The sequence below is a fragment of the Rana temporaria genome, chromosome 2 (assembly GCF_905171775.1).
Source record: "Rana temporaria chromosome 2, aRanTem1.1, whole genome shotgun sequence".
In the NCBI taxonomy this organism is placed as follows: domain Eukaryota; kingdom Metazoa; phylum Chordata; class Amphibia; order Anura; family Ranidae; genus Rana; species Rana temporaria.
This window is the reverse complement of record NC_053490.1, coordinates 413,850,937-413,866,500: the sequence shown is the minus strand read 5'-3', so window position 1 is coordinate 413,866,500 and position 15,564 is coordinate 413,850,937. Positions and strand designations below refer to the sequence as shown.

The window sequence follows — 15,564 nt, the reverse complement described above, 5'->3', positions numbered from 1 at the left end:
ATTGGTTTTTGGGGTCCCGTACGCGGCTAGGCTCCCAAAAAGTCTCACACATGTGGTATCCCCGTACTCAGGAGAAGCAGCAGAATGTATTTTGGGGTGTAATTCCACATATGGGGGGAGTATGCTTTGCGCGTGGGTGTAAGCGTTACTGGCACTAACTAGCTACCTAGCGGCACCAGCGACACTAATACAGCGATCAGAAAAATGATCGCTTAGTGACGCTGGCAATAGGGGGGTGAAAGGGTTAACTCTAGGGGCAATCAGGGGTTAAAACCTTTATTAGAAAATGTATGGGGGTACCTAACACTATAAAAACCTAGCGGGCGAACCTCAAAAAATAACTAGCTACCTAGCGGCACTAATACAGCGATCAGAAAAACGATCGCTTAGTGACGCTGGTAATAGGGGGTAAAAGGGTTAACTCTAGGGGCAATCAGGGGTTAAAACCTTTATTAGAAAATGTATGGGGGTACCTAACGCTATAAAAACCTGGCGGGCGAACCTCAAAAAATAACTAGCTACCTAGCGGCACCAGCGACACTAATACAGCGATCAGAAAAACGATCGCTTAGTGACGCTGGCAATAGGGGGTGAAAGGGTTAACTCTAGGGGCAATCAGGGGTTAAAACCTTTATTAGAAAATGTATGGGGGTATCTAACGCTATAAAAACCTGGTGGGCGAACCTCAAAAAATAACTAGCTACCTAGCGGCACCAGCGACACTAATACAGCGATCAGAAAAACGATCGCTTAGTGACGCTGGCAATAGAGGGTGAAAGGGTTAACTCTAGGGGCAATCAGGGGTTAAAACCTTTATTAGAAAATGTATGGGGGTACCTAACGTTATAAAAACCTGGCGGGTGAACCTCAAAACATAACTAGCTACCTAGCGGCACCAGCGACACTAATACAGCGATCAGAAAAACGATCGCTTAGTGACGCTGGCAATAGAGGGTGAAAGGGTTAACTCTAGGGGCAATCAGGGGTTAAAACCTTTATTAGAAAATGTATGGGGGTACCTAACGCTATAAAAACCTGGCGGGCGAACCTCAAAACATAACTAGCTACCTAGCGGCACCAGCGACACTAATACAGCGATCAGAAAAACGATCGCTTAGTGACGCTGGCAATAGGGGGGTGAAAGGGTTAACTCTAGGGGCAATCAGGGGTTAAAACCTTTATTAGAAAATGTATGGGGGTACCTAACGCTATAAAAACCTGGCAGGCGAACCTCAAAAAATAACTAGCTACCTAGCGGCACGAGCGACACTAATACAGCGATCAGAAAAACGATCGCTTAGTGACGCTGGCAAAAGGGGGGTGAAAGGGTTAACTAGGGGGTGATCAAGGGGTTAAAAGTGTTAGGTCCAGGGTAGCCCCCTACCCCCCCCAATAAAGGTTTTAACCGCTTGATCACCCCCTAGTTAACCCTTTCACCCCCCTTTTGCCAGCGTCACTAAGCGATCGTTTTTCTGATCGCTGTATTAGTGTCGCTCGTGCCACTAGGTAGCAAGTTTTTTTTTGAGGTTCGCCGCCATGTTTTTATAGCGTTGGGTACCCCCATAAATTTTCTAACGCTATAAAAACATGGCGGCGAACCTCAAAAAAAACTAGCTACCTAGTGGCACGAGCGACACTAATACAGCGATCAGAAAACCGATCGCTTAGTGACGCTGGCAAAAGGGGGGTGAAAGGGTTAACTAGGGGGTGATCAAGGGGTTAAAAGTGTTAGGTCCAGGGTAGCCCCCTACCCCCCCCAATAAAGGTTTTAACCCCTTGATCACCCCCTAGTTAACCCTTTCACCCCCCTTTTGCCAGCGTCACTAAGCGATCGTTTTTCTGATCGCTGTATTAGTGTTGCTCGTGCCACTAGGTAGCTAGTTTTTTTTTTAGGTTCGCCGCCATGTTTTTATAGCGTTGGGTACCCCCATAAATTTTCTAACGCTATAAAAACATGGCGGCGAACCTCAAAAAAAAACTAGCTACCTAGTGGCACGAGCGACACTAATACAGCGATCAGAAAACCGATCGCTTAGTGACGCTGGCAAAAGGGAGGTGAAAGGGTTAACTAGGGGGTGATCAAGGGGTTAAAAGTGTTAGGTCCAGGGTAGCCCCCTACCCCCCCAATAAAGGTTTTAACCCCTTGATCACCCCCTAGTTAACCCTTTCACCCCCCTTTTGCCAGCGTCACTAAGCAATCGTTTTTCTGATCGCTGTATTAGTGTTGCTCGTGCCACTAGGTAGCTAGTTTTTTTTTGAGGTTCGCCGCCATGTTTTTATAGCGCTATAAAAACATGGCGGCGAACCTCAAAAAAAAACTAGCTACCTAGTGGCACGAGCGACACTAATACAGCGATCAGAAAAACGATCGCTTAGTGACGCTGGCAAAGGGGGGGTGAAAGTGTTAACTAGGGGGTGATCAAGGGGTTAAAACCTTTATTGGGGGGGGTATGGGATTATCCTGGACCTAACACTAACTGCCTGACACTAACTGCCTGTCACACTGACACTAAATGCAGTGATCAGTAAATGATCACTGCTATTTAGTGACAGTGTGACAGGGGGGGCTGGGGGGGGGTGATCGGGGGGTGACCGGGGGGGGGATTGTATGCCTATGTGTACAGGTGTCAGTGTAGTGCTTGTGTACTCAAGCACTACACTACACCACGGCCGCACATGTGAATTCGGCCTCAAAAGTGAGACCTCAGTGACCTCAGTGGTCTCTTTAGACCCCTAATATTTCACAATATTTAAAAAAAAAAAAAAGTTGTAAAAAAATAATTATAAAAAATAGAAAAAACTACTGACCATCCACTGCTCTACTGACACTATCCACTGCTCTCCTGACTGACCCTATCAACTGTCAAACTGTCACAACTGTCAAACTGTCACTAACCTTTTTTTTCTAAAAACGTCGAATGCCCTACTGACATTTTCCATGTTTTAGTACATTTGAAAATGTGTGTTTACATTTATTTATAAGACTGTGCGTGTTTGTGTGTGTATGCAAAATATATATATATATATATATATATATATATATATATATGCACACACACATGCATATGTGTTTGAGCTTTGAGGTGCACACCATAAGGCTGTGCACACCTATGCCAGCAAATTTATTGGTGCAGTACTACCTATGAGTTTAAACAGATGTTTCCTCATCAAAATACAGAGAATGCGCCAGGAGATTATAATAATCACATACCTCCCCTATCCAGGAATCAGCAACATACATAGATACTGTAACCCAGGGTCGACATTTTTTTTTTTTTAATGGTTAGCAGGACCAAGATATAAAGTCAGATAGACGTGTATACAAATCAAAACTTTTCTTTTAAAAGTCAAGTTTTGCCCTACTCCCTTTTGCCACCAAGACCTCTATTGATCCCCTTAGTGATAGGTTCAGGAGGTAGGAGGTGCAGGGTCGAGCTTGGATTTTACAACAAAAGTGTATAATCGTAGCTGCATATATCTGTAGATCTGCAAATCATTTTGACAAGCATGTGACAGGCTTGCTTTAATTGTAAATAACAAAAAAAAAATTAAATGTTGGGCTGAATTGAACAATCATAAATAGCTTCCAGACTGGGTAGAACTTTTATGACTTTTATAAATTCTCCCTGATTTGTCCAATGCCAAAACTACTTTTATTACATTAAAAAAGCTTTCCTAACTAGCTGATGGAGGAACGGATATAGATTTGCTGGACTGACTATATGACAGTACATTATACTGTTATATTATACTTATTCCAAAGACTTTGCCAAAAAAATTGAAAATATATTAAAAGACTTACCGTTATTGATCAGTACATGAAGGCCAAGGTTTTTTGCTTTGAAATTCTGAACACATTTCCGAATGGACTTCATAGAAGCCAAGTCACAAAATAAAAATTCCACTGGGAGGATAAGAAACAAAAGAATGCACATTACTAAGGCCTCTGGGAAGCAGCACATTTTCATTTGCAATATACTTCATTTTAATAAAAACATTTTATAAGGAAGACTTTTACAACCTTTTTACCCATAGAAAACCTTAAAATAATTTTCAAGTTAAGAGGAACCCTTACTAAACACAGTCCATCATAGGTAATGAAGAAAATTGCCCTTATAATTGTGGACAGTAGGAAAAATGCAGCCCTGACAGTAATGGTCAGAATGTAGACATTGCAACTTTCCTGGGGGTGGCATATAAATTTATCTTATCGGGTTCTATTAAGTAATCCATATATACATATATACCTATGGTTTTAATACTTATATATATATATATATTTTTAATATATTTAATTTTTTATCCTGGCTCTTGATCATTAAACCTTTTTATGTCATATTATTATGAAGTCTTCTAGCCCTTAATATTACAGCTCAATATGGGGCTATTTTTTACCAGCCACCCCCCTTCCCCTGTTTTTTTCTGTTGCTCCACGTTCATTGATATTAGCTATGCCGTTCTGCATTGTTTATATGCTACAGAAACATGGCCGCAGCCCCACTTCCGGCGGCTTCAATATGGCCGCTGCCCCACTTCCGGTGGCGCTCTGCCTAATGAACGCCACCGCTACTCTCGACATTTGGCTTGTTGCTAATGTCCCTTTAGGTCGTGGGACCCCGCACTGGCTACTAGCTAGGCGAGCGGTCAAGTGCTTCAGGTATTTGAGACGTACGCCCAGTGTCCTATGGGACACAGGGCGACGTCTATACTTGTACTACGACAAAATGGCGGCTGTCCCACTTCCGGCGGCCCTTACCAGCATAGGAGATATATGCTGATGGGGACAAAATGATAGTTTTTTTTTTTTTTTTTCAAACTAATTGACAGATGGGGGGGCGAGATTGTCACCCCTCTGTCATGTGCAATTAAATATTTAAATAGTTGTTTCTATGGGACGCAATACACAATCATTTATTACAACTAGTAGACTACAGCAAAATGGCCGCTGCTCCATTTCCTGTATAGGAAAATGGCCATTCGTTTCACTGACAGCCCACCAAACAAGCCTCCCTATATAAAGGACCCTCTGAATACCTCTCACTACTCCTGAGGAAGTCACGTATAGTGACGAATACGCGTAAGAGTCCACCGAGAGGTACCGGAGGTGACGTTGGCGAACTATTTTCCCTTGTTTTATATGCCTGTTTTTATCTTAAACCATGTGAGTACCCGTTTGTATTCTTTCTGCTAAATACATTTTTTAAAAACGGTATCACACTATTGGTGCTTTATCCCTCTGGGTGCGAGGTCATTGGCCATCCTGAGACGTGACCACCAAGAGGGACCTGTGTTTCCTTGAATTAGATGGGAAGAGGGACTTAATATATAAACCCAAAATGTCATATTCCTGATATGTGCCGTGGCGTTTGGAAAGTTTGCTTGGATCTATATGCTGTTACCTTACAGCAGTAAGGTAAGGGGACATCCTCATTCACCCTGAAGGGATCACTGGATATCAATCCTTTTTTTCACCTTACATGTTGGGATCTACACCAGCACCTTTCAATTTTGGACTTTTGATTATTATTTATATTTCTTATTATTAAGCTCTGCTGCATGGACCTTTCAGCTTAGCCTATCCCAGCCACTTGGGTGTTGTGTGACGCACATTGTATATCTTTATTTGCATTTTTCATTATTTATTTTATTGTTTATTTCACTTCACCATATAGAGTTCATGAAGATATCTTTTAGCACTCATGCATAGAAGTGATATACTTCTGTCAGCCAGTTCACTGATTATCTTTTGATGCTATGTTGTTTGTATTGCTATAATCATATACAGACCATCCTACTTCCTCTACACACCTCTCACATCCCCCACCTACAGCGCAGCGCTACCTTCCTTTTTTGTTATTACCTAATGGTCAGAATGCCACACTTACAGGCACCTGAAATGATAATTGGGTCTCTGCTGCTTTTTTTCCCCCAAATAGCATTGGACCTGAAAGTATTCCGGTACCATGAAATGGCAGTTAAATCAGCCAAAGCACATTTTGGAAAAAAGAGACAGTTACACATATGGCTCCCAGTACATGCCATCATAACATGGGTGTTGCAGTAAGACAGGTCAATCAAACAATAATGCATTAATACATTTTTCACTAACGACAGTAAGAGCACCGACAACATCACATTGGACATCACTAACAAGAAAGCAAGAGCAGAAAGGGAAAGAGAAACACAACATAGTTAAAAGTACTGTATTTTCTGGCGTATAAGACTACCTTTTACGCTTAAAAAAAATGGCCAAAAAGCAGGGGTCGTCTTATACGCCGGGTCAGCTGCTTAGATGCCTGCTGGATGTGCGGTAATACTGCATGTAGCTTCAGCTACATACAGTATATACCGCTTAGCCAATCCCAATGAGCGATGTATTCAAATTAATACAGAGCCTGTTCTGATTGGATTAACAACCTCTGCCAATCTGAGCAGGCTACATACAGTAGTCTGCTCGGACTGGCTTTGAGAGTCAGAGAGGCGTGGGCTGATGATGTTGCCACCTCTGCCAATCCAAGCAGGCTTTGTATTCATTAATAGAATACATAATTTGCCGTGATTGGCTCCAGCTCCAGCAGGAATGAAGAAGAATATGTCTCCAGAAGGAAGAAATATGAAGCGTCGGAAGCCTAGGAAGGGGTCGTCTTATACGGTGAATACAGGCAAAAAATCTTAAAAAAAACGTAAAATTAGGGAGTTGTCTTATACGCCCGGTCGCCTTATACACCGGCAAATACGGGTAAGAGCATAGATAGAGGAGAAGAAGGGAAGGAAATGGCGGGTGGATGAAGATTCTACCAGAAGTGCCCACCTCCCTCTCTGAAATTCTGCTGCATTTGTGGTTAGCCAGGAGCGTGAAGACCATCACTGTCTGAGATATGTTTAAGGGTGCCCTATAATCCAGGTGCTCCAAACAACTATACATTTCTGGTAGGACTTTTTTTTCTATGAGTTCGCCCATCCTCGTTAGTTGTTAAAATTCTGCAGTTCACTCAGCAAGTGGTTAGGGTGTCAGGGATCTCTAGTATGTCAGAATGAGGGCTCTAGCTGCAATTAAGAAAAATCTTAAAGTGGAACTTCACTCTCCCAATCAAAATTGATTATTTTTATTCCTTATGCCGCTAGCATTAATAAATAGATAGAAAAAGTATATTATTTTTGCTTGTTTTATTTTTTTTTAAATTTTTTCGGTTACTTTCTGGTTTCCTGCCTGGGCAAATGATGTCATACATCCCAATCTTCAGGAAGGGAGGAAAGGAGGAGGTGTTTTCTTAGCTAAGCACACTCTCCTGTATGCAACAGTGAGCTAAGGGCAGGAAGTAAATGCTACATGAATAATTTGCCCTTACTCAAAATGGCCATAGCCAAAAATCCTAGGGCGATTTTCAGCAAAATAAAGCCTGGAGACATGGATGGATTGGGAGTTTGCTTTGAATAATAAAAATTAATCAAATTGTGTTTTTAGTTTGTGGTACTCAGATGCAGTGAAGAGCTACTTAACCACTTAAGCACCAGACCATTTTGTTGCTAAAGGACCAGGCCCCTTTTTGCAATTCGGCGCTGCGTCGCTTTAACTGACAATTGCGAGGTCGTGCGACATGGCTTCCAAACAAAATTGACGTTATTTTTTCCCACAAATAGAGATTTCTTTTGGTGGTATTTGATCACCTCTGCGGTTTTTATTTTTTGCGCTATAAACAAAACTAGAGCAATTTTAAAAAAAATTCAATATTTTTTAATTTTTGCTATAATAAATATCCCCAAAAAATATATAAAAAAAAGTATTTTTTCCTCAGTTTAGGCCAATACATTTTATTCTACATATTTTTGGTAAAAAAAAATCGCAATAAGTGTTTATTGATTGGTTTGTGCAAAACTTATAGCGTCTACAAAATAGGGGATAGTTTTATGGCATTTTTATTAATAATTTTTTTTTACTAGTAATTGTGGCGATCAGCATTTTTTTCCATGACTGAGACATTATGGCGGACACATCGGACATTGTTGACACTATTTTGGGACCATTGTAATTTTTACAGCGATCAGTGCTATAAAAATGCACTGATTACTGTTAAAATGATACTGGCAATGAAGGTGTTAACCTGTAGGGGGCTGAAGGGGTTAAGTGTGCCCTAAGGGATTGATTCTTACTGTGTGGGGGCATGGCTTGGCGCGTGACGTGACTGATCGTCGTTCCCTTTGACAGGGAACAGACGATCAGTGACAGTCTGACTAGGAAGCACAGGGAGAGGTTAGTTCACACTTACCTCTCCCCGTTCTTCAGCTCTATGACCCGATCGCGGGACACCGACGGTCCCGTGGACGCACGGCTGCACATATTAAAAAGGACGTACCATTACGCCAATATGCACAGCCGTGCCATTCTGCCGATGTACATCAGCGTGCGGCGGTCGGCAAGCGGATAAAGAAGTCTTTATGGGCTGCCACTTAGGATCCGGGCATGATAGATAAGAGAGCAACTTCTTAAATTAAAGATAAGATGAGCCCATAACTTGTTTGTAGTCCTGGGATATTGAAGTCTAAAATGGGTAAGTCTGCAGGGACACTAAGGGCCAGATCCACAGAAGAATTACGCCGGCGTATCTATTGATACGCTGCGGAATTTCAAAGTTCCTGCGTCGTATCTTTGTTTTGTATCTACAAAACAAGATACGACTGCATCTGGGCTCGATCCGACAGGCGTACGTCTTAGTACGCCGTCGTGTCGTAGGTGCATTTTTCCGCTGGCCGCTAGGTAGCATTTCCGTCCGCGTCGAGTATGCAAATTAGCTAGATACGGCGATCCACGAACGTACGTCTGGCGCTTTTTTTTTTACGTCGTTTGCGTTCGACTTTTTCCGGCGTATAGTTACCCCTGCTATAATGAGGTGTACTCAATGTTAAGTATGGCCGTCGTTCCCGCGTCGAATTTCAAATTTTTTACGTCGTTTGCGTAAGTCGTTCGCGAAAAGGGATTTGCGTAGAATGACGTCACCGTCGTAAGCATTGGCTTGTTCCGGGTTAATTTCGAGCATGCGCACTGAGATACCCCCAGGCGAGCATGAGTGTCAGGACGTCCACTAACACACAGCTCTTTCTCTATCTGCAAAGCAGAGAGTGTCCTGACCCTCCTGCTCGCCCCCACCCCCCTCAAGAGGCTTTCTCCACACCAGGGAGAAAGCCTTGCATTACGGTGTGTAGTTACAGACAGAAGAACAGGAAGTGAGGATTTCTCAGAAGAAATAAGGACATTTAAAAGCAAAATTGAAGGATGAGGTACAGTAAGTCAAGGAGGACTGCACTAAGGTAAAGGAAGCTATTTAGGGAAAACTTTTTTTACCTTTACAACCCCTTTAAACCAGTCAATGATATGGGCAGAGCAGATTCCTAGTGCAGCTCAAGATGTGGCAAGCCTGAGCTTGTTTTCACTTAACCAGTATGTCATATTTTAGCTAAGCTGAGGAACTTGCCAAGATATAAAAAAGTAGGAGAGTGCCTAGGGTTTTATTGAAAGGGCAAGTTATAAAGAGGGGTACTGTCTGAAATAGGTAAAGAAAACAAGACAAGATATTCATCTTAAAAAAAAACTGCTTCTTAGATGTCCAAGACATTAAACATTGTTGACTTAACCATAATAAGGGAAGAAAGCTGAGTTCATAGAGATTTAGTTAGTAGGGATGTGGACACCCCAACTATCCCGTGCTGTCGAAATGGACTTTCCCTCCCTCTGTTAAGGAGATGTTGAACCCCTCTGATTTATGGGTATTGATTTTAAAGTTGATGAGGGACCCAAGTATCAGCATAAAGTACAAATGCATGCAGAATGGTTTCCACAGTGAGCACTTACATGGAAGGGTTCTTATGGAGCTCTTGGGATGGGTGCTCTATTCCTTATATGTACAGGTAAGGGAAAAAAGGGCAACCCTCATGTGTTCTGTTGATACCTAAAGGAATGAATAGGGTAAAGTATCCTCTGACCTGGGTTGCCAGGGATGAGTATCATGCCATAATGTTGATTATAAAATCAACTGGGAGGCCAATTTTCTATAAGGCTGCCTCTTAAAATTGCCAATTAGGGCATTAAAGGCCTTTTCATTTTCTTGGCATGATCAATAAGAGTGATGGCTTTGGTCACGTTATTCTTGGTTTTGCAAAAGGGTGCAAACCTTAGTTCATCAGCGCACATAATATGAGCATCTGAGTCTATTAGAGAGGGCTTTGGGATACATTTTTAGGCCAACATTATTAAGCAAAATAGTTACTTGCCCATTGAGCCAGGTCTTTGTTAGGGGATGTATAAATATGAAATTGAGGACAGATGACAAATTTTGCAATTTACCTTTAATACCACACTGCACTATTTAATTATACATAAAAATTAAATTTATCAAACTAATGATATCAGGTAACCATTATTATGCCCGACATAAATATACTAACATGCCAGTATGTTTTATATGTTAAGATAGGTAGATCAGTTTTGGCTGTCAGACAGTTAAATGAGTTCTGTGGTCATAGCATATGCAATTCCATTTTGCAACATTAGCAATAGCAATAAAAACAATAACTATATTTGACAATCTAATATTAGCTTACAAAGTAATATAAGCTTACATTTAAAACTCCTTTCTTGCTGCTTTATAAAACAAATCAATCACTGCCACAAGATATTTTATTGTAAAATATCAAATGTTCATAACATTAGCAATAGCAAATAGATTTCTGTAATACACACTCATCACAAACAAGTATATCCAAACCATATAGGAATGCTTTACAAAAAGACAGGGATTCTGTGGGGTTTGCATTAGCGTATTTGAGACAATCTTCACACTTTTCAAAATATTGTTTAATAATAGCAAAGTAAAATGGTGCAAATAAAATGTTTCATAAAAAAAGAGTATTAAAAAGGAAAAAGAGAGAATAGTGCAACAGAAAAACAAAAAGGGTTTAAAAGTGGAAATCGCTAACACAGTCCTGGTTCTGTGAGTTTGGCAGAGATCAGTCAAAGAGTAAGATGGGTCAGTGCAGGGCTGGCCCAAGACATTGTGCTGCCTGGGCCCAATAATTAAATGCTGCCCCCTCCCAAAAAAAAATAAAAAAATACGCCCACCAAAAGGCCCCACATACATTATTTTATATCATGACAATTAAAACGAAAATGTAATGTATAAGGGAGTTAGATTTACATGCAACATTGGTGGTGGTTGGGGGGTTCCATCCAATGCAGCTGTGGTGATGGTGGGGGGTTCAGTCAGAGGCAGCAGTGGTGGTGGGGGGTTCAGTCAGAGGCAGCGGTGGTGGTGGGGGGGTTTCGTCAGAGGCAGTGGTCATAGTGGTGGGGGGTTCAGACAGAGGCAGGGAGGGTCAGAAGGGCACACACCAGGGAGGGGTCAGAAGGGTATACACCAGGGAGGGTCAGGAGGGTATACACCAGGGAGGGTCAGGAGGGTATACACCAGGGAGGGTCAGGAGGGTATACACCAGGGAGGGTCAGGAGGGTATACACCAGGGAGGGTAAGGAGGGTATACACCAGGGAGGGTCAGGAGGGTATACACCAGGGAGGGGTCAGGAGGGTACTAGGAAGGGTCAGGAGGGTATACACCAGGAAGGGTCAGGAGGGTATACACCGGGGGGAGGGTTAGGAGGGTATACACCAGGGAGGGTCAGGAGGGTATACACCAGGGAGGGGTCAGGAGGTTACTAGGAAGGGTCAGGAGGGTATACATCAGGGAGGGTATACACCAGGGAGGGTCAGGAGGGTATACACCAGGGAGGGTCAGTAGGGTACTAGGAAGTGTCAGTAGGGTATACACCGGGGAGGGTCAGGAGGGTATACACCAGGGAGGGTCAGGAGGCTATACACCAGGGAGGGTCAGGAGGCTATACACCAGGGAGGGTCAGGAGGGAATACACCAGGGAGGGTCAGGAGGGTATACACCAGGGAGGGTCAGGACGGTATACACCAGGGAGGGTCAGGACGGTATACACCAGGGAGGGTCAGGAGGGTATACACCAGGGAGGGTCAGGAGGGTATACATCAGGGAGGGTATACACCAGGGAGGGTCAGGAGGGTATACACCAGGGAGGGTCAGGAGGGTATACACCAGGGAGGGTCAGGAGGGTATACACCAGGGGCAGTGAAAACCTGGAGACAGTGACAATCATTAAGCCCAATTGTCAGCTAACAGGCAGCACTTCCATGCTAAACTGCAGTAATCCAGCAGATTTAGCATAGAGGTGCCTGCAAGCTACACGAGGTATGGCAAAATGATTTTTCCTCCACAGTCCACACACATTGGCTTGTCTCCCTCTGCTCACTTTCATACCAAACGGGCGCGATCTCGTAGGTCAGACGCACCCCCATCCCGCCCACTCAAACAGCAGAGGCCAGGAGGCTCCACCTCTGGGATGTCACTGTATTCCTGCAGGACAGCGACCGTGCTTGAAAAAAAACAGCTGGAGGAGAGGTAGGGAGAGGTACAGGGGGCAGAGATTCCAGTCTCCGGGAAGCGACCGATACGATGTGAAGACTACAGCGATCAATGTGATAAGCAATAGTAATTAGTGGCTGTAATGTGTCCAGGCCCGCTCCTGTCACCTCTAACAGCAGCGGTGCCGATCTCCCTCACTGTGGAATAAGCAGCAGACAGGCTGGCTTGCGGGCGGCAGTTCTACCACTGTCAAACAGGCAGCAATTTGCCGCCCCCCTGAAAGTGCCGCTCGAGACCCATGGCACCACTCGGTCCCATGGTAGGGCCGGCCCTGGGTCAGTGGCTCTCATAGATCTTGGCTGGTGTTCCTTGTTTGATGGTAAAAGAGAGCTCTATACTACTGATGCAGCCCCTCTTTTCTAGTCAATGAGGAGGGTGTTTACAGAAATGCTCTGACCAATAAGAAGGTGTGAGAAGTGATTGATGGAATGTCACAATCTTTTATGAGCATTCAGAAAACGAAGAAATTGTCTCCTGTAAAATGCAATTACGAGATTGGGAACAGAGAATTGTTATCTATCATTTTAGCTCTTTAAAGAATTCTTTAAAGAATGGGGGCATCTCCTTGAAGGTACCACTGTGCAGGTCCTCATTTTGACTGACCATAAGAATCTCACTTTCTTGTCTGAGGCTAAACGCTTATCTCCCAGAAGAGCACGTTGGGCTCTTTTTCTGTCAAGCTTCAATTACCCAGTACTAAGAATGTAAAGGGCTGACGCATTGTCACAGCAGTTTTCCTCTGATTCCAAGATTGAGTTGGTGCCTGTTCCTATAATACCTCCCGATCGCATTCTGGTTACTGTACGCACCAATCTCACCACACCATTGAGTGACATAATTTGTGCCCCTCAGATCCAGTCTCCTCCTGAGAAACCTGGTGACCTGAGAATCTCCACACTGCTTTGCTCCAGACTTACCATTCTCCCAAGGCAGCTGGCCACCCAGGGAAGAATCAACTCATTTGGGCTATTTATCAACAATTCTGGTGGCCTAGTCTCCGCGCTGATGTAACTGCCTTTGTAGACGCTTGTTCTGTATTTGCACAGAGTAAGATACCAAAACACCTTCTAGTGGGCCTCCTACAACCCATACCCACTGGGGAAAGGCCTTGGACCTACCTGTCTATGGATTTTATTGTGCAGTTACCCAACTCCCAGGGCAACGCGGTTATTCTTCTAGTGGTTGACCGGTTCTTCGAAAATGTCACATTGTATTTCACTAAAGAAGTTGCCCACATCCAAATAATTTTTTTGCTCGGTAGATCTTTCGGTTACATGGGCTACCCAAGGTTATCATCTCTGACAGGGTACCCAGTTTGTCTCCAGGTTTTGGCGTGCCTATGCACAGTTAGGAATTTAGCTTTCCTTCTCCTCTAATGCAGAATTTTTTTGAGGAACAAATGAGTCAGGCACTTGGGTGCAGGTCCAAGAGCCCTTGCAACGTGCCAGTGAAAGGTACAGACTCCATGCTGACCGCCAATGCCTACCTGCGCCTTCCTATCAGGTTGGGGAGAGGGTCTGGCTGTCATCTCGTAACCTCTCACTCTGTGTTGCCTCACTGAAACTGGCACCACAATTTATTGGGGCTTTTCGTATTCTCCGTAGGATGAACCCAGTGGCTCGCTTGAGCTACCTACCTGCCCAACATGCAGGAACTGGGTTTATACAACAGTTCAGTTCAGTTATAGAGACTTGAAGAAAATATGTAAATTTCATGTTTTAATTTTCAGGTAAAATAGAAAAGGCAACAGAATAAAAGCAGCACGGGGGTATATATAGAATCCAATTATGTGCTATGTATATTTTTGGACTAGACAAGGAGAACCAACATATTCTCTGACATAAATTTTCAAGCAATTTAATCACTTTCAAGGAACTAAATAGCAAAAACAACGTTAAATATATATAAAGACAAAACATATTTTTATTTTGTTTTGGATAGAGTAATTAAGGGTTAACATCCTCATCAGTTTATTTTGTGCACCCTGCATGCTGCATCGGGAAGACTTCCCTTTACATCTTTTCTTGTGCCGGATATGTCGGATGTCATTATAGAACTCATTTGCCAACTGTTTTTGCTTATTTTTACAAACCAACATTTAGCTTGAAAAATTGTGAAATGGTCTTTGAATGTCTTATCTATTATTTTGACTTAATATGTATAACATAGGTGTATGTCTTTGTCAGCATGGATGTTGCTACTTTATGTCCTGTTCAATACTCATCAAAAAAGCTTTTGGATTACAAAAAAATTGAAAACGAACCTGACAAATAATTCGAACCTCTGGCAAACCTAATTTAACACAGGAGAAGGTAGACATGCTTCTGGAGAGTGCAAAATCTGGTGCTGCTCTGCATAAAAAACAATTAGCTTCCAGGTTTTAGCCTAGGTTCACATTGGAGCGATTTTTCATGCGATTTGAGAGATCAAATCGCATGACAAGTCGCAGCCCATTGGCGGCAATGGCACTGTTCCAATCAGTGCGACACCGATTTTGCGGCGCCGCACCGATTTTCAAAAGTAGTTCCTGCACTACTTTTGCCGATTTCAGGTGTGATTTCTATAGACATCTGTGTATGAAGCCACACAAATGTCTATCAAGTAGCACCTGAAATAGCGCTGACCTTGCTACTTTGAAATCGTGCTACTTCAAGTAAAGTAGCACGATTTCAAAGTAGCATCAGTGTGAACCAGGGCTTATTGTCAGAGCTTAACTGATTGGCTACAATGCACCGCTGCACCAGAGTTTGCACTCTACAGTTTTAGTAAATCAACCCCGATGTGTTCACCATTGCTGTAGTACCAAACTAGCTCCATCCATATATTTTTCTGATTCTAATTCTAGTGGCAAATTTCAGGAAAATACACAGAAATGGCCAAGAAATGGTGTGAGAATGTTGAACTTAAATCCAATTGAATGTTTAATTTAAATCTGCTGAATACATTCCAGGTGCATCAGCACAAAGGGTGTTAAAAGCATTTAGTTTTCTCTGAGAAGAAGCCACAGCTTGAGCAAAATAGCCTGTCACCTCCCAGCATGCTATAGAGACGGACCCATGCAGTGGATTT

General features: G+C 43.0%; 1 protein-coding gene across 2 annotated transcripts in view; it reads right to left on the bottom strand.

The window, feature by feature from the left end:
* Positions 1-15,564, bottom strand: part of DHRSX (dehydrogenase/reductase X-linked) — a 631,492-nt gene that overhangs the window by 176,586 nt on the left and 439,342 nt on the right. For both annotated transcript variants that reach the window (XM_040338182.1, XM_040338180.1), the window contains exon 4: positions 3,803-3,904. In XM_040338182.1, the coding sequence (XP_040194116.1) occupies positions 3,803-3,904 (102 nt within the window). The remainder of the gene's footprint in view (positions 1-3,802; positions 3,905-15,564) is intronic.